General features: G+C 36.7%; 1 protein-coding gene across 4 annotated transcripts in view; it reads left to right on the forward strand.

The window, feature by feature from the left end:
- The window catches only part of RASAL2 (RAS protein activator like 2), a 407,617-nt gene that overhangs the window by 206,155 nt on the left and 181,096 nt on the right, over positions 1-20,366 (forward strand). For all 4 annotated transcript variants that reach the window (XM_063627424.1, XM_055255689.2, XM_055255690.2 and 1 more), the window contains exon 3: positions 9,437-9,563. In XM_063627424.1, the coding sequence (XP_063483494.1) occupies positions 9,437-9,563 (127 nt within the window). The remainder of the gene's footprint in view (positions 1-9,436; positions 9,564-20,366) is intronic.

Consider the following 20,366-nt stretch of genomic DNA (forward strand, 5'->3'; position numbering starts at 1 on the left):
CCTATCATTATGTGTAGTATTCTGGTCACAAAGATGCAGTTTTGTTGAGACACACTGAGGTAAAATAAAGTTAAAACCATTTGGAATTAGACAGCAGTGGTAGTTGCACAACGTTGTGAACGTACTAAATGCTGATGAATTATTCACTTTAAAATAGTAAATTTTATGTTATATAAATTTTGCTTCGGTAAGTTTATTTCTATTTTTTTGTTTGTTTTTTGTTTTTGAGATGGAGTCTTGCAATGTCACCCAGGCTGAAGTGCAGTGGCACTATCTCGGCTCACTGCAAGCTCCACCTCCTGGGTTCATGCCATTCTCCTGCCTCAGCCTCCCAAGTAGCTGGGACTACAGGTGCCCGCCACCATGCCCGGCTAATTTTTTTGTATTTTTAGTAGAGACGGGGTTTCATCGTGTTAGCCAGGATGGTCTCAATCTCCTGACCTCGTGATCCGCCCGCCTCAGCCCCCCAAAGTGCTGGAATTATAGGTGTGAGCCACCGTACCCAGCCAAGTTTATTTTTTAATTGTAATATAACCATAAGAGATTAACTGAGATATGGCCTAGGATGGATTATAGTATGGAGTGGAGAATGCCAAAAAAGTGTTTTACAGAGAAATTTATGCTTGGGCTGTATCTTAAGGGACAAATAAGGGCTCACGAGGAGAAAAAGAAGGGAAGGACATTCTGAGTGTATATAATGATACAAAGTCAAGAAACGTATGTCTCTTTGGCAAACTGCAAAATATTCAGAGTTCATGGAACATGGTTTGCAAGAGGAAAAGTGATAGCTAGCAAGAACTAGGTAATGAAGAACCTTGAAGGCTATGATGAGGAATTTGGATTTTATTCCGGAAATGATCTGGACCAGGGAAAGGGTATTTAGCAAGGTAGTGACATCATCAGATTTGCTTCTTAGAGAAGTAACTCTGTTGATTACATGGAAAATGAAGTGAAAGGGATTAGAAGCAAATAGATGAGTTACAAGATTGCTTCAGTAGACCGGGTGAGGAATAATGAGGGGATAAATTTACAAAACAGTTTACAAAAACAGTTTAATGCCCTCAGACAGGTGTTTATGTTCTGCCATTATTATATGGAGAAAATTGAATTAAATCTCTAGGAAAAGAAAATGTGAAGCCATTGCTTTACATTACTTGAATAAGTTTAACTTTCTGTTAATTTCATTACATGAAAAGATTATAAATCCATTTCTTGTGCAGGGACCAGAATATGCTGGCACCCTTCTACCTTTCACCCACATTTAAGAATTATAAAGAATGTGGGCCGGGCACGGCGGCTCACGCCTATAATCCCAGCACTTTGGGAGGTTGAGGCAGGTGGATCATGAGGTCAGGAGTTTGAGACCAGCCTGACCAATATGGTGAAACCCTGTCTCTACTAAAAATACAAAAATTAGCTGGACATGGTGTCGGGTGCCTGTAACCCCAGCTACTCAGGAGGCTGAGGCAGGAGAAATCCTTTGAACTCAGGAGGTGGAGGTTGCAGTGAGTTGACATCACACCACTGCACTCCAGCCTGGGTGACTGGGCAAGACTTTGTCTCAAAAAAAAAAAAAAAAAAAAGAATTATAAAGAATTTAACTGTTATCCTTGGAATTTTGCATTGAATAATTTAGAATTTCTTAAAATGAGTTTAAGGAATTTCCTGCTAAAATTATCTAAAAAGGTGGTTTTAAACTTTAATTAAGTCATCATGGGGGTGTTTATTGCTGTGTTAAAAAAATTAATTAAAAGGATTCTGTAAGGATTTAAACTGAATCCTTAGCCAGGCACTGCTGGAATGTGGGAGGATTATATTAGTCTAGTATCACTCATGTATTAAGTCAGTGTGTGGGATCTTTTAATGCTTTCTCTTAACTCTACATGTTTCTTGTCAGAACTGGGGAAAAGTCTGTTTGAGGAGTATACATGGGAAGAGTGTTAAATATTCCAATTACCAATCTGGGAATGTAGCAGAAGGGTAGATTGGGGCAGAATGCTGAAAGAGAGGCTTGCTGGGAGTGTCACCTTGAGAAATGACTTACTGGTTCAATAAACTGCTTCATGCAAATTTTGCCAAATAGATATTGCTTATGTGCTATGAAATATACTTCCTTGCCTGGGTACCAGGAAAGGCCCCAAATGGCTTGATACCAGCCCAGTTCAAAGAGGGCACAGGAGGCCATTTGACTTTCATTTTGCTTGCAATAGATGAGACCAAGTAAATTTGAGATTAAGGAGTTGAGGGAAATGGTAGAGAAGACAAACATGAACCCCTCTGAGGTACAGCCATTATAAAAATACAAAAGAAAGCTGAATTTGTGAGTATTTCTTTTGGCAATAACAGTCTATTAGGCAGGGTACATTTGACTCCATTTTTCTTAATGCAAACTCTACTTTCTATATTTAGAATGTTTAAGGCTGGATTCTAGTGTATAGGCAGCAAGGCATTTAAAATGACACTTTTAAATATTTTAAAACATTTTTCTTTTGGAAGTGTTTACACTCAGATATATTGATGAAAATATCAGTCTTTGTGCAAATAGCTAAAAATCAACTGTTATTTATTCTGGGGGGAGCTATCTATGGCATATTTTATTCAGAACCACTTTTAAATTATTCAGTAGATACATAATATGCCCTTATATGTTATTCACTATGTTAGGAGTTACAAGGAACAAGACAGATCTTCTTTCCTCTTTCTCCCCCGTAACAAATTTAGTGGTAAAAATAAGACAATTTTAAAGTGATATTTGATAAATAACACAAGTAAATGGATAGAATAAGAGAAAGAAATCCATTTATTATAAAAAGAACCTTGGCCTAACTAAATATGTCATTAAGATGCCACTGGCAATGGGGAATTACCAAAAGAAGGCTTAATAAAAGAAGCAATTTGATCAAAGTTAGGTGTTAGGACGTATTGGAAGAGCAAGACACAGGAAAGAGAGCAATTAGGAGACTGCCATTCCTCAGATCTAAAAGCTTGAGTGGCTTCTCAGTGCTCCCCATGCATGGTCTGGTATTCCAGCCCTCCTAACATGTTCATAATATATTGTTATATCCCTTTTCTCCCTCTTAAGAGGCTCTAGCCAAATTGGCCTACTGCCTATTCCAAAACAAAACAAAAAAGTCATATACTTTACCAACTTCTTGGCTGATGTTATGCTTTTTCCTTTGCCTAAAATGGCCCCCATCTCTACCTATCATTCATTTATTTGTGAACTATTTTAAGGTTTGGGGATTTACTGGTAAAGTACAAGCTGTTAACTTACGTGGAATTAGTTGCATAAATGAGTAATTATAATTTAACACAATAAGTATAATGACAGAGAAAGATGTGTTACTGGAGAACTAAATGGAAGTGTACTTTAACCTTCCCTTAGGGGACTGATAGAGGAGGAAGATTCCTGGGAAATGCAAAGCCGGTCCTAAGCCTCAGGATGATTAGGAGTTTACCTTGCAGATGTAGAATAGAAAAGAAAGAGGGAAAACATTTCAGGAAGAGAGAACAAACTAAGCCATGGCACTGAACTACACAATAGGGAATGTATTAAAGAACTGCAAGCAATTTGGTATTTCTAGAATGAAGTCTAAAACTGAGCACAAAGACAGAGACAGTGGCTGGATTGTAGAAAATCTGGTGTACTATATTAGGGAGCTTGCACTTTATAGGATAGTAGTTTTTAAACCCTTTTTAAGCGGAAGGACACTTTCTTTGTAGAAAGGCTTATGCAGAAGCCCTGTACAACAGATACACTGAGAATGATGTTCAGGTTGAAGCAGAGATACTTCCCTCCACCCCCACATACTTCCATACACAAACACACCACCACTTCTTTGAAAACCACTACTAGAGTCAAAGAACTGCTGAAGGGCTTTAAACCTCAGAATGACATGATCATATTTGCATTTTGGAATTATTATGATAACTATGTAAAGGATAGGTTTAAGGGGCAGAACGTCCCACGCAGATACCAGTGAAGAAACTGTTGCAGGAGTTTAGTTAAGAGATAAATAGAGGCTTTTGGCACCGGCTATGACAGAATGACTGGTGCAAGACTGGCCCTCCCACTGTCAACAACAAAAAATAGGACACCATCCCCTCACTATCTATCTATCTGTCTGTCTGTCTGTCTATTGATCGATCAAAGGAGAGCATGGGTGTGCAACACAACTATTTTCAGGCATTGGACAATAGGCAGCCACTGTGGTGGTCACCGTTGCCCAGGTGTCTGCTGCATACTATTTCCCAACTGTAGTGCTGTAATCTGGAGGCCAGGCCATCCAGAGTACAGTAGACTCACTGAGCTGAGGAGGCATAGAACAGAATTTTGCATCTGAAAGGGCTGGGATCTGCTGGGTAGGATACCAGACAGTCTTTAGCTGGACGGCCCATGTCCAGGGAAAGACTACATAAGTTTTCCAGAGAGAAACTGAAGTATTGAAAACAGAATAGAGATACTAATGGTCATGTTGAGCAACGACAGAGATCTGACACTGCCAGTGAGAAATCTGTTTAAGACCTGACCACTCCAGGAATCCAGCTGAGATACCGGAAAGATCAAATCTCAAAGTTGTGGAAATTGAGGTTTATTAAAGCCAAATGATTTATTTATATCTTCACACTTAGTACTGGTAGCCAAGGACTAATAAATGAATAAGTAGAATTGGAGATACAGAGTATAGATCGGTGGTTCTCAACTTTGCCTGTCTAGAATGTCTGGAATGGTCTAAGCGTTGGCATTTGTTTTTCTCCCAAAAAAAGGAAAAAACCAGGATACTTGTGCAGAATGTGCAGGTTTGTTACATAGGTACACGTGTGCCATGGTGGTTTGCTGCACCTATTGACCTGTCCTCTAAGTTCCCTCTCCTCACCCCTCACCCCCCAGCAGGCCCTGGTGTCTATTGTTCACCTCTCTGTGTCCATGTGTTCTCATTGTTCAACTCCCATTTATGAGTGAGAACAGCATTGGTTTTTTTTTTTAAAGCTCCCATAGATGATTATAAGTTGCAGCCAAGGTTGAGAACGTCTGTTATACATGACACTATGAGATGCTTATCCATGATAGGAAGGAGAGGAAACAACACCTTAAGGCAGTGGTTCGCAACCTTAGTGAGCATCAGAATCAGTCGGAGGCTTGTTAAAACACAGATTGCCGAGCTCTACCCTGAGTTTCTGATGCAGTAGGTCTGGGGTGGGGACTGAGAATGTGGTTTTCTAACAAGTTCCTGGGTTATGCTGTTGCTGCTGGTACCTAGACCGCTTGTTTTGAGAACCAGTGCTTTAAGGAAATAAGAAAGTTGAGGAATTGTTTTTTCTTTAAAGTACTGAAAAATCCTCTTAAGCATATAGTAGTCCTGAGCATCTTTTTAGCATTCTTTAGGAAAAGAAATAAGAAGAGCTTTCTGATGCTAGTTAGCGTAATCTTGATTTCCTGTACTTGACTATCTGTTTAATCTGTATGGGTTCAGATTGAAATCAACATTAATTTCCATATGATTCTAAACAATATGAAAGGCAGTTTTACAGAAAATATGTGTGTGTATGTGTGTGTATATATATGTGTATATATATGTGTATATATATGTGTGTATATATATGTGTATATATGTGTGTATATATGTGTGTGTGTATATATATATATATATATATATATGTAAAATATGTGCTACATTGCTTTTTGATTTTCATGGATGGTTTGGAATTAACAAAGAGGACAGGGAGCCAGAGATCTAGTTTGGCTTTGTTATTAACACATCTTAGATACCTGAGATATCATTTACTCCTTTTCTACTTTCTTCCTCTAAAATGGAATGAAATTAAAGTGCTTGGTTTTGTTTGTTTTTGAGAGACAGGGTCTCACTCTGTCGCTGGAGTACAGTGATGTGTTCATAGCTCATGGCAGCCTTAGATTCCTGTGCTTAAGTGATCCTCTTGCCTCAGCCTCCCAAGTAGCTGAGACTACAGGTGCATGCCACTATAACTGGCTGATTTTTATTTTTTATTTTTTTAAAGATGGGAATCTCACTTTGTTGCCCAGGGTCTTGGACTTTTGGCCTCAAGAGATTCTCCCACCTTGACCTCCCAAAGTGCTGCGATTACAGGTGGGAGCCCCACTGCGCCTGGCCTTGATTTTTTTTTTTTTGGAGACAGAGTTTTGCTCTTGTTGCCCAGGTCAGAGTGCAGTGGTGCAGTCTCAGCTCACTGCATCCTCCACCTCCCGGGTTCAAGCAGTTCTCCTGCCTCAGCCTCCCAAGTAGCTGGAATTTACAGGCGTGCACCACCATGCCCAACTGATTTTTTGTATTTAGTAGAGATGGAGTTTCACCATGTTGGTCAGGCTGGTCTTGAACTCCTGAACTCAGGTGATCCACTCACCTCAGCCTCCCAAAGTGCTGGGATTTACAGACATGAGCCACCACACCCAGCCAATTTTTTTTTTTTAGTTGAGGCAGAAAAAGATGAGAAGAAGCCCAGTACAAGGCCACAAGGGCAAAGAAGAAAAAAAAAGAAAGAAAATTTACTCTCATGTTATAGAACTTGGAAGATACATAATTTTTATGAGCAATTCAGTATAAACAAGTAAATATGAACTAGTAAAATAAATTACGACAATCACAGTGGAGAAAATTGCTCGTGTATAGCTGATTCTCTTAGTTATATGCTAAGATTTGTATATTTCAGCTTGGGTCATTTGAAAGTACTTGAAATAGGATCTATCCAATTTTAAAGGAGTAGATCAATATCTTTTTAAAAAATATTTTAGCTAAGAAGCAATCTGTAGTGTGGCTCATACCTGTAATCCCAGCACTTTAGGAGGCTGAGGCGGGTGGATCACCTGAGGTCAGGAGTTTGAGACCAGCCTGGCCAACATTGTAAAACCCAGTCTCTACTAAAAATAAAAAAAAATTAGCTGGATGTGGTGGTGGGCACCTGTAATCCCAGCTACTCAGGAGGCTGAGGCAGGAGAATCGCTTAAACTCAGGAGGCGGAGGTTGCAGTGAACCAAAATCACACCATTGCACTCTAGCCTGAGCAACAAGAGCAAGACTCCATCTCAAAAAAAAAAAAAAAAAACTTAAGAAATGCAGTTTAGAATAAAGGTTACATTGTGTTCTTTGTATCCTGAATGAGGAGTAAAATGCCCTAACCTTTAAAAGTGATACTTTGAATACAACCTTTTATCATATTTTAAGTTTTAATACTGGGAAATAAAGAGTCTACATTAAAACTTTGAGAAAATAATTGAGTGAATTTTAGGCCCAAATAAGAAATATTGTATTTATTCTCTCCTTTGATATAGCAGAGACAAAATATGTCCTCATAGAAGACATTCTTACTTTATCTGGATATGGCCTTTATAAATTTGCATAGAAAAAATATTTCCTCCTAAAACACTATAAGAAACTACTACTTTTTTCTGCATGGTTTAGACCTTTATTATTTAAAATAATAGGCATTTTTAGAACTATTATCAAATAGTTATGTTTATTTAGATTCAACTATTTCTTCAAAGAACCAGATTATTTTTTCCAAATTTACTCTCATTCTTCCCACTTTTAAGGCAGATACAGGATATGTTTTGCCTTTTTTAATAGGAGATAGTCATTTAAACCTATCAGTGATACTCTTTTAATTATTTAAGTAGAGATAATAAAATTTCCATCCTGAAAGGGACAGATGACTTAGATTACTGTTTGTGAAGTTTTATATTACAGAGTACTTTTGGAAGAGTTCATGTCTTTATTGATGCTATTTTTTGGCTTTGGCTTATTTTTGTAATTTTACATTTCTTCTGCCCTTCAATTTCTCAATGTGCAAAGAGTAAACATAGTTATGGTAATAAGGAAATGGGAGAATTGGGGGTCCTATAAGGAGTATGAAAATTTTAAGTGTCTATGGAGGCATTAGGAATTTGCTCCTCGGATTGTCAGTAACAGAGAGAGTTTTCCTTGCCATCATCTCCTTGACCCAAGTCACAGGAGTTGGATTACGGAAGCAAAGCAGAAGGCATGTACACTTAAGCCTATACCTGTCCTACTTTTGCTGGATCAATTGATGTGATACATGTCCATTATAATCATTTGGAGAAATAAATCATTCATTCCCCATCTCTTAAAAGGAGATAATAATAATGTCTCCCTCATGATGTCACATATATATAAACTCATTAGACTTGCACATGTAAGAACTCAGTGTTTCATTATTGAAATATATTGAAAACAGTATTGGAGCCATAATAAATTAGGAATTATGATTAATTATGACATACTTTGCCAAACTAGGATGTTACAATGCTTAATTCTGATAAAAGCTACTAGTAAAATTTCATTACTGAATACTTAGGATTACCAGAAAAAAAAACACCCAAAACCAAAAAAAACCACAACTTTGAACCATCCCATTACTCTGCATTGATAACCTGCTTTGTAAGTCTTAAAATAGTTATTGGTACTAGAGATTTTTCTTTTTACCATTCATAGTTCTCATTCCACGTATGCAAATAACCACTTGATATGTTTCTGAAATTATGTCAGAAAAAATGTTTATTAGGATTATAAAAACAATCTTACCTTTGGAAGAAAATATAACATTTTATGTTGGTATCTATACAAGTTTCCACTGAAAATGTGATTTATTAACTATGTCTAAGTGCTCAATTCTAAAATTGAAGAAAATTTGGATGATTTTACTACCTTTAATGAAATCTTTTAAGATAATTTTGAGGCTAAATCTGTCTGATCAACTTTTATTTCCATTTATTTTATTTAACATTGGACAAAATTGGAGCTTGTGAACCAGTTTCTGATATAGAAAAACATTTTATTTGTGTGGGTGTTTTGTTTTCTGAGCTCCAGGAGCAAGCACACACCTGGTTATGATTTGTACATGCTTCACGTTAGCTAATTTACATACTCACCTTTCCTGATGTTTCAGTTTTCTTTTTTCTTTTTTTTGAGATGGAGTCTTGCTGTGTCGCCAGGCTGGAGTGCAGTGGTGCGATCTCGGCTCACTGCAACCTCTGCCTCCCAGGTTCAAGTGATTCTCCTGTCTCAGCCTCCCAAGTAGCTGGGACTACAGGTGGGCGCCACCACACCCAGCTAATTTTTGTATTTTTAGTAGAGATGGGGTTTCACCATGTTGGCCAGGATGATCTCGATCTCTTGACCTCATTATCTGCCCACCTCGGCCTCCCAAAGTGCTGGGATTACAGGCGTGAGCCACTGCACCTGGCCCAGTTTTCTTTTTAAAGGAAAGCTTCCTGTGAAGTAGTTGGTAATACCTTACCATTGTATATATTTTATTTCTATATTTCTCCTACCTTACTCTTTGTTACACACTCCTGTCTTCTTTGACTAAAACCATTATTCAATCAGAATGTAGTTATGGTGTGTTCACTATTAAGTTTTATCTTTTGCTTTTGATTAACTAGATACCTGTGGAAGGGGGACAGGAGCAGCAGACAGATTCCACCAAAGGGCGATGCCTGAGGAGAACTGTCAGTGTCCCTTCCGAGGGTCAGTTTCCCGAGTACCCACCAGAGGGCGCCACTAAACTGGGTAAGCTACTATGAAAAGGAAATAAATTCCTAGCTTTTATCCCATAATTTATGGACTTGTTACTGAGTAAAACAGAACATCCTGCATTTCCTGTTAAGTAAGTGCTTTGAAATCAATGGCACGTTAAGCGAGAGTTAGAGGTCATTAGAGAGTTCTGTTCTTTATAACCAACTGACAGCAAAGTTATTTTAAAGAGAAAGACTTTATGTGAGCCCTAATAAGGTTGCTGTTTAGTCCTAGGCAGATGGGATTATGTGTTGCTTCTGGGTTTATTGCTCAGCTGTAGATTTTGAGAGAGTATTTGGTGATCTTGTTGAAGCACTGAGGTTCATAAGGGAGCAGTTTGTGTTGGAACTTAGTATTAAGTGGTTTAGATGTATCTTGTTCAGGTAGCTACTGGTGTTATCTTATACAATGTAATACTAGATCAGGCTGATTTAGCTAAGTTAATCTTGCATGTCTCGTAAAAGTCATATGCTGGACTATGGTTGGAGTGGGTGACAAAAGGGAGAAATCCTACTTCCATTTTTCCAGTAAGGTTACTAAAGAAACTTTACTTCCATTGTTATATACTAAAGGAGTTAATGTCAATATCAAAGCAGCTAGCTCTTCTCCCATTCCCTATCAAATGTATTCTGCTAAATGTTTTCATTTTTAATAATGGATATTTAAATAATTGGACTGGTCAGGTAATTTTAAAAGAACATAATTAAGATTAAATAGAATAATGAAGGAATTTGAAAAGTAGGAATTGTTTTGGTGCTTTATATTGTGTTATTATTTGCTTAGTGAACCATAGACTTTTGACGTTTGATAAGTAGATAGAATCATTTATTGTCTCTATGGTGATCAATATGGATAATTCTGTAATTTTGGTTGTGTTTTCTAAAACCATGGTTTGGTTTGGGATTTTGGAAGGGATTGCCTTTTTCTTCATTTCTAAGTGGAACCCAGAGCTTTTGGCTGGAATTTGAGTCCTTTTGGGCAGAATTTGAATCTTTTATTTTTCTTTTTATTGTGTAATACTTGTTGCTTTCCTAGAAATTAGTTGAGTTAGCAAGTACTTTTTTCCAAGGAGCCACCTTGGAGAACTCAGATTTTTCTTTCGTCTTATTTCCACTATACTTCTTTAACATGTGTTGAAACCAGTTTAGGTGTGGGCCTAAATTCTACTAAAAACCTGTCTGGGTGTAACCATTTTATACCCTGTTTATATTTCACATCCAACTTCTACGTAAATTGAACTGGCTTAGAGTCACCTTCTTTCAGTTCCTTTGCTTTCATTATTTGCAATGATATGTTGACTGTTGTCTCTTTTTTTTTTTTTCTGAGACAGAGTCTTGCTCTTTTGCCCAGGCTGGAGTGCAGTGGCGCGATCTTGGCTCACTGCGGCCTCTATCTACTTGGTTCAAGCAATACTCCTGCCTCAGCCTCCCAAGTAGTGAGGATTACAGGCCTGCACCACCATGCCTGGCTAATTTTTGTATTTTTAATAGAGACGGGGTTTCGCCATGTTGGCCAGGCTGGTCTCGAACTCCCGACCACCGACGATCTGCCCTCCTCGGCCTCCCAAAGTGCTAGGAATAAAGCGTGAACGACTGCGCCCAGCCTGACTATTGTCTTTACCAATTTTCCAGGAACCTTTCGCTCTTCAAGCTTTGACCCATAAAAGTCAATAGATTTTAAGGAAGTACAACTATAGTCTCAAGAATTACTGCAGTGTTATAGAAGAGAGAACTATATAGGAAATCGTTAAATATCTACAGTGTTCGAGGTACTGGCCCCAAAAAACAAACTAAAGGTGACAAAAGTGTCTGGTCTAGAGCCAGTCCTTATCTTTTGTGCTTAACAAGAAGTCCAGTAGCCATTCTGACTCATGGACAGTCCATGAGCAAATGTCCTAAATTTGCACTAAAAGCTATCCTCGTAAATATTATAGGGAAAAACAGTACTTCTAGAGCCATTCTTCCTTACATGCCAGTCTAATCTTGAATTAGATAATTGTTCTTTTTATTGTTATCTCCAAGTGATTTGTCTTTAGCCAAAATTTCTGCTGTCAGGTATTTCATTGAATAATTGCTGTATATGTAACATTCTATGCCAGTCGCTAAGAGTGAAAAGAGGTATAAGATTTCTGCTCTTAGAACATTTTTTATATAGTTAGCAAGATAGGATGAATATACATAAAAACTAAAATATGTTAGTGTACAAAAATTGATTGTATGTCTATATACTAGCAATAAACAGGAACCAAAAAAAATTAAATACCCTGTTCAATATAGCATCATGATAACAAACTTCTAGGGGAAAAGATCTAATAAGAGATGTGAAAGCCTTCTACATAGAGAACTTTAAAATATAAAAGAAAAAAAGATTTAAATAAACAAATGGAGGGCTAAATACCGTGATGATGGTTTAGAAGACTTAATATAATGTCAGTTCTCTTTAAGATCAAAATTTCAATGAATTTCAAAATTTCTGCCCCCCATCCTTACCACCACATACACATATACAAACTGGCAAGTTGATTCTAAAATTCATCTCGAAATGCCATAGACCAAGTATAGCCACGGCAGAAGAAAACAAGGTGAGAAGACTTAATTTACTAGTATCAAGATCTGTTTAAAAAAGTATAATAGGCCGGGCGCAGTGGCTCACGCCTATAATCCCAGCACTTTGGGAGGCCGAGGTGGGCAGATCACGAGGTCAGGAGTTCAAGACCAGCCTGGTCAATATGGTGAAACCCTGTCTCTACTAAAAATAGAAAAAATTAGCTGAATGTGGTGGCATGTGCCTATAGTACCAGCTACTCAGGAGGCTGAGGCAGGAGAATCGCTTGAACCCGGGAGGTGGAGGTTGCAGTGAGCCAAGATTGAGCCACTGCACTCCAGCCTGGGAGACAGAGCGAGACTCCGTCTCAAAAAAAAAAAAAAAAAACAAAAAACAAAAAAAGTATAATAATGTGTTGGTGGAAGAATAAACAAATAGAATAGTGAAATAGAACGGAGAGTCCTGAAGTTATCCCATATATATAAGGACATTTGGTGTGAGGGAAAAGACAGTCTTTTTAGTCATTGGTGCTGGGTCAATAACATATCTTTTTGGAGCGGGATGGGAATGAGGAGGAATCGACCTATAAGGTAATGACCTCATAACCATGCACAAAATCAATTCCAGGATCTGAACAAGAGAGATAATACAATAAAACTTCTAGAAATAATGCAGGATATTTTCATGATCTTGAATAAAGAAAGATTTCTTAAGTCAGGAGTGTCCAATCTTTTGGCTTTCCTGGGCCACATCAGAAGAAGAATTGTCTTGGACCACACCCAAAATGCACTAACACTAACGATACCTGATGAGCTTAAAAAAAAAAAAAAAAGGTTCATGCAAAAATCTCATAATGTTTTAAGAAAGTTTAAGCATTTGTGTTGGGCTGCATTCAGAACCATCCTGGGCTGCATGCAGCCCATGGACCGTGGGTTGGACAAGTTTGTCTTAAACAATACAAAAAACACAAATCATAATGGAAATAATTGATACATTGGACTATATTAAGATTAAGAATTCTGTCAATCAATACATCATTAAGAGAGTGAAAAGGCAAACCACAGAGTAGAATAATATATTTGCAACACCTATAATGAACAAAGGGCTTTTATCTAGTATATATAAATGCTTCCTCGTAGAAAATGAACAAGAGGCTTGAACAGATATTTTAACGAAGAGTTCACTGAAGAACAGACACAAAATAGTACATCCTGTCTGATTCCATTTATATCAAGTTCTAAAACCGTTAAAACTAATCTATGGTGTTAATTATTAGGATGGTGGTTACTTTTGGGGAAGAGGCATGAATAGTGATTGGGAGGAATATAAAGGTGGGTTGGTTACTTTTGGGGAAGAGGCATGAATAGTGATTGGGAGGAATATAAAGGTGGGTTCTGGAGTGCCAGTAGTGTTCTGTTTGTTGACTTGGGTATGAATTACACAGGTGTGTTCACTTTGTGATAATTCATTGAGCATATATGTGTTATACTTAAAGAAAATTCTAAAAAGACAAAGAAAAACAAACTAAATTGTGCTGTCACATAAGTGGTCTATACTATTACAAAGTACATAGTAAGGAGGATTAAGAACTATATAGCCAACTCCGTTGTATGCTACCAAAAGGGCCACTAGGATGAGGACTAATGAAAATCATTAGGCCAGGTGTGATGGCTCACACCTGTAATCCCAGCACTTTGGGAGGCTGAAGCCGGAGGATCAGTTATGTCTAGGAATATGAAACCAGCCTAGACAACATAGTGAGACCCTATTTCTACAAAATAAAAAAATTAGCCAGGTGTAGTGGTACACATCTGTAGTCTCAGCTACTCTGAAGACTGAAGTGGGAGGATCTCTTGAGCCTGGGAGGTTGAGGCTACAGTGAGCTGAGATCACACCACTGCACTCTAGCCTAGGCAACAGAGTGAGACCTTGTCTCAAAAACAAAACAAAACAAAAACCACACATTAGATTTAGTGACATTAAGGTTCTTGGTAAGTTTAGGAACTGCAGTTTTAATGGTGTGTGGCAGCAGAAGCCCTACTGAAATGAGTTGAGAAGATAGTGTGATAAGGAAATCAAAACAACAAATGGAGACAATTCTTTTTAAACGTTTGCCTGTGGAAAAACTGAAAGCCTTTCCTCTAGATCTAGAACATGACAAGGATGCGCACTTTTACCACTCTTATTGGTTATAGTACTGGAAGTCCTAGCTAGAGCAGTCAGACAAGAGAAGGAAATAAAGGGCATCCAAATTAGAAAGGAAGAAGCCAACTTATTCTTGTTTGCAGATGATACGATCTTATATTTGGAAAAACCTAAAGACTCCACTAAAAAACTATTAGGACTGATAAATTCAGTAAAGTTTCAGGATACAAAATCAGCATACAAAAATCAGTGGCATTTCTGTATGTTAACAGTGAACAATGTGAAAAAAGAAATTTAAAAAGTAATACCATTTACAAGAGCCACAAGTAAAATGAAGTACCTAGGAATTAACCAAAGAAGTGAGTATCGCTACAATGAAAACTATAAAATACTGATGAAAGAAATTGAAGAGGATGGCAAAAAATGGAAAGATATTTCATGTTATGAATGTTATAATGTCCATACTGCACAAAGCAGTCGACAAATCCAGTGCAATTCCTGTCAAAATACCAATGACATTCTTCACAGAAATAGAAAAAACAATACTAAAATTTATATGGAATCACAAAAGACCCTGAATAGCCAAAGTCATTCTGAGCAAAAGGAACAAAACTAGAGGAATCACATTACCTGAGTTCAAATTACAGTACAGAGCTATAGTAAGCAAAATAGCATGGCACAGGCAGAAAAACAGACATATAGACCAGTGGAACAGAATAGAGAACCCAGAAACAAATCCACACACCTACAGTGAACTCAGAATTTGCTTAATGGATTGGATGTGGAAAGTGAGAAATAGAAGATTCAAGATTGTTGGCTAGAACAGCTAGAGGAATGAAGTTACTGTTTTTTAAAGTGGGAAGACTGTGGGAGAAACTAGTTTGAAAGTGTGATTGACCAGCAGCTCAATTTTTGCACACGTTAAGTTTGAGGATATTATTAGACACCCAAGTAGAAATTTGTTGGATATATGAATTTGGAAATAAAGGGAAAGGTATAGACTAGAGATACAAATTGCAAGCCTTTAGCAAATAGATTATATTTAAAACCCTGAGATTTAATGACATTCCTATTAGAATGTATGACAAAAGAAATGCAAAGACTAAGCCTAGGACAACATTTAGAGGTTAGGAAGGTGAGGAAGCACTAGCAAAGGAAGACCTAAAGAGGAAAGATGAAAATCCAGAATTTTGTTTCCAAATAAGCAAATTGAGACAAATGTGTATGGAGAAGAAGAAGGGAGTGCTTAAGCACAGAATTTACTTCTTATTGACAAGAGTTCTCAGACTTTTGCATTCAGCAGTTTACAGTTACCAAGGATACTAAATTTGACATAGATTTTGATTCATCAAATTTTTTTTCCACTGAAAATGAGATGTTTTCTTAAGGCACGTGTGCATCTGAAGTACCCACTTCCAGATTTAGAAAACCTAGAAAAAAACTGTTTTCCCCTAGTAACAGTATCCAGATTTTAATTTATTCATCAGAAGATTATCTAAATTCAAACCATGCAAAGCATGACTTGCTGAATTTTCAAGAGGAGGTAGGAGGGTTCTTTGTATACAAATAATACTGGAAGGCATATTAGTTGACTGTGTGAACTAGAATTAATAGTCATTTTCAATGTCAATGTAACCTACAAATTCAACTTCTTTTAAAAAAACCAAAGCTATCAAATATCTTGCAAGAACTCTGAGAAAGGGGAAAAGTGAAAGCTGAAGAGTGGACATTTTTGTGAACTGTGCATTCATGGAAGAAAATTTATCTCTGTTATTCCATATTGCTTACTGCTTGGCTGGTGGATAGTACAAGGTGAATTTGGAACTGTCTCCAATCTTTTTGTTGTATTTCTTTGACATTACGGTAAAGTTCATGTTTTCATGCCCAAATGGGCAGACTACAGTATGAGCCTGAAATGAGCAAGGGTAGTTGTTTGCATGTAACATCATAAACATGTTCATAAAGCTGGTTTAATTAGAAAATGCCAAACATTCATAAATCCGAGGCTTTCTCAGTCCTCAAACAGAAAGTTCAGATTGAACTGGTAAATTCAAATCCAAACATTCAGTAACTCAAGGCTGCAGAGATCTCATGCCTCTATTTTAATATATTATGATAAAATGTTAAAGTTATCCCATCATCTTACTTACAGAATGTCTGGATTTTTATAAAAACTGTGCCTGTGATAAGAAATTTGTTTTATTACCCTAGAGTCCTCAAAAACCCATAAACATTTGGTAAATATATTTAAAATTATAATTTAACATAGTATGCCTCTGATACATTCTAGCAAGCCTTAGGAAAGAGTATATCAAAAGTCTTTTAGAGTCAAAGCTAGCTATCTAAAATTTTTATGTTTATATACATGAAGACCAAAAAAGGAAATTAAGTTGGAAAACTCTGAGGAAAAGCAAACCTTTTACTTTATACCATCTTTTCCTAAGTTTATTGACCTCTAAGTGACCAAAAACTCAAGAAAACTTTGAAGAAAATTAATATTAAAGTTGAATATGTTCTCTAGGGTATTTATAGAAATATGATAAAGGATAAAGCTTTTGATCAAAATTAATAAAGGATATTGATTATTCAAACATTAGCTTTTTTTTTTTTTTTTTTTTTTGAGACAGGGTCTCACTCTGTTGCCCAGGCTAGATTACAGTGGTGTGATGTAGTCATGACTCACTGCAGCCTCAACTTCCCAGGCTCAACTGATTCTCCCACCTCCACCTGCCAAGCAACTGGTACTACAGGCACTCACCACCATGCCTGGCTATTTTTTTTTTTTTTTAATTTATTCTAGAGACAGGGTGTCACTATCTTGCTCATGCTGGGAAACCTTGGTTTAAACCCTGGCCCTTTCTGTTAGATTAAATTAGCCTCAGTTCTAACTTTATTTGTAAATTAGTGAGGACTCTGTTTTTATTCCCAAGACATTGTTAGAAATATCTAGGTAATTTATGAAATATTTTCAAGATGCTAGAATCTTCTATAAAATTACTGGATGGTAATAGCATTGGTAGACAGGATATGTGAGTAATGAAGATTTAATATTACAAGAGATATATTCTTTCCTTTTTAAAATAGAGTAAAAATGCTGATAAATAATGTCTGTGTATGGTAGTACTCAGTATTTAGATTGGCTATTAAATTAATGTGTGTATTTACTTAACCAACAGAAGCAGACCTTGAACTTTATGGTGATATATTAATACATATAAAGATCAAAATCTTTATAAAAAATAATATCCTGGTATTTCTAGCTCTGAAAGTTGGAGCTCAATGGATAATGGCAGCCACTGATTTTCTTTGAAATTTCCTTAAAATGCCATATCTTGTTCCTCTCCTGTAAAATAAGATTATTTGACTACTATCTATAAGAAAGCTCACATTAAAACAGCTGCATATTATCTAGGCATTATATTTATATTCCACATTAATAGATGGCAGTGATATGCAAGTAATTTGAGGAGAACTCAGATAAGCTCAAGAATTATCAAAATCATTATGAATAATTAAGGTAGAAAACCCTGGAAAAATCTTCCTCAAGGTTTTGGTTGAGTAGTTTTGGGTTTTCTTAAAAACCATGAGTGACTATATATTTATTCTTTGAAATAAGATTTGGGAAGATGTATGTGGTAATACTGATGGTAATATTCTGGAAGAATTGGCTTGATTATGGGATAAATAGCCATCTACAGTCAGTTCTGTTATAATGTCACATATAGAGTGCTAAAAATCACTACACTGTGCAAGTGGAGACAAAGTGGTTAGGGGCACTACTCTCAAAAACATGGTCAGTAACACCCACAAAAATGATAAAACTAGGTTTCAAATACTGTAATGAATATAGCACTTTACCTTGAAAAAATCCTAAAGTTTCCTTGTGGTAGTGGGCATCAGACTAATTTGTAAGTGTATTTTGAATTGATAGAAGGAGGGTTATTTAAAAGCGGATAGAATGTTGTTACAACAGACATGTTTGGGTGTGGCTAATAACACTCATGCAGTGAACTGACGCAGCTGGTAGATGTTTGAGGTGTATATGAATATGAACATCTTGTATATCATGGCTTGGTGATTTCATTTAGTGTTTATTACAGATGAAATTTGTAAGTTAGTGAGGACTCTGTTTTTATTCCCAAGACATTGTTAGAAATATCTAGATAATTTATGAAATATTTTCAAGATGCTAGAATCTTCTATAAAACTACTAGATGGTAATAGCATTGATAGACAGGATATGTGAGTAATGAAGGTTGTGCATAAGCAAATACAGATTTTGTGTTGTGTGCAAATTGTTACCTAAAATAAATCAATTGCGGTAGAACATTTAAGTTTTCAAAGCAAATATTATAACAGAACTGACCTTATTACCAATCCGATATAGTCAGATTTGCCCATTAGAAAGAAGCTTGCATTATTAGCCAATTAAATGCAAAAACTTCATTTACGTTTGAACATTTTCCTGATTTTCTTTTGGAAGTAGTTAATTGGGTCTCAAAACTGATACGAATAAAATAAAAAAAAACTAGTACTTAAGTTCTCAAGCTAACCTACTAAAATCAATTTTACTGTTTGATTTTGTTACTTTTGTTACTCTTATGAGCTAGATTTTGATTAGCAGTAACATTTTTTTCCATTGGGACATCAGTTCTCAATTCCAAGTTGAGGTGCTAGACTACAATTCTGCTGTAATTTGAAGTTTGGATTCCTAATTTGTTCTTTTATCTTCCATATTTTAGCACAGTGGAGATTTGTTTACTTCTGTGAAGGTGGCTCCAAGGCAGTGCTGCCACTTACGATAGCTCAAACTGTTACCCAATTACCTGTCATTTGTTATCGTTGATTTGTAGCTGTTTCATAAAATTTCCAGTAGATGGCAGTAAAGTTTCTTCAATAAAGGATTCCCTTTCTAATTTGTGGAAGTCATTTGTATAGGCTATTGTCATGGTTGCTGTTCCCAGTCTGTACAGTCAAGTTCTGTGGAAATGGGTGCCCAAGAAGACCAGAGTAGAGTACTCTAAAATGTGATACACACGCTAGAGGCTTCTCTTAATCAGCCCTAAGGCCAAGTTCTTAGTAAACCACTGTGGTGGTTGGAGAATCAGGTGGGAAGTAAGAATGATTTTTAGATTCAGCCTGGACATCTGGAGGAGACGAATGGCAGATTGAACACAAGCATCTAATTGTACTCCTCCCAGAAACTCCACCAAACCTAGTAAAGGTGTTTTATTTTAAAGACATGATCCATCAAGGATATGGAGAACGAGAAAGAAGAAAACAGCCATACACACACACACACACACACACACACACACACACACACACACATATTGAAAGCTGAAAAGCAAATAGAGTGTGGCAAATGGCATAGCTTACTTAAGAAAGCCAAATCTTAACCTGGCTATGAAGAAGGCTAAAGATGAAGCTGACCTTTACCACAGAATCTTTAAATAGCTCAGGAATTGAGCCAGACATATGTGGTAGCAGATCCCCAGGTCTCCTCCTCTTCCCCATTCCACTGAACAACTGTTCTTCCTACCTATACCTCCACCTTAGTATAAGACTCCAGGTGTACTCTTTGGAGGAAAAAAAAAAAAAGCCCAAGTATCTTTGGATTGGGAGATACTAGGCAAAATTGAGAACAGGGCGTTTTACCACATATGAGGGAATTAGGTGAATATGTGCACGCTGAATGATGGGACACCTCCACCTTCCTTCTCTCACTTGCCTTTACTCTACAGGCGGGAGATTAGTAGAATACCCCTTGGGGTATTTAGCCCAAGAAGAAAGATTTAAGGATACCAAATTTCCCAAAATTAGTGGGCATCTGAAGAAAAGCCTGAAAGAGAGAGACTAAAACATAAAAAAGAAAAAAAAAAGAAGAAGAAGAGAAGAAAAAGAAAAAAGAGAAAAAACAACTTGGAGGTATAGAGACTAGGCAGGGAACAGAAAACTTTAGAAAAAATGATTGATATCCTCAGAAAGATAGGATGTTACATACATGAAACAAGAACAGAATATTTTACAAAGTTGAGCTTTTGTCTACTAAAAAATTAGAATATAAAACTCAATATAAGGGTTGGGAAATGGAATTGAGAAAATAGA

Source organism: Symphalangus syndactylus, chromosome 12 (assembly GCF_028878055.3).
Source record: "Symphalangus syndactylus isolate Jambi chromosome 12, NHGRI_mSymSyn1-v2.1_pri, whole genome shotgun sequence".
In the NCBI taxonomy this organism is placed as follows: Eukaryota; Metazoa; Chordata; class Mammalia; order Primates; family Hylobatidae; genus Symphalangus; species Symphalangus syndactylus.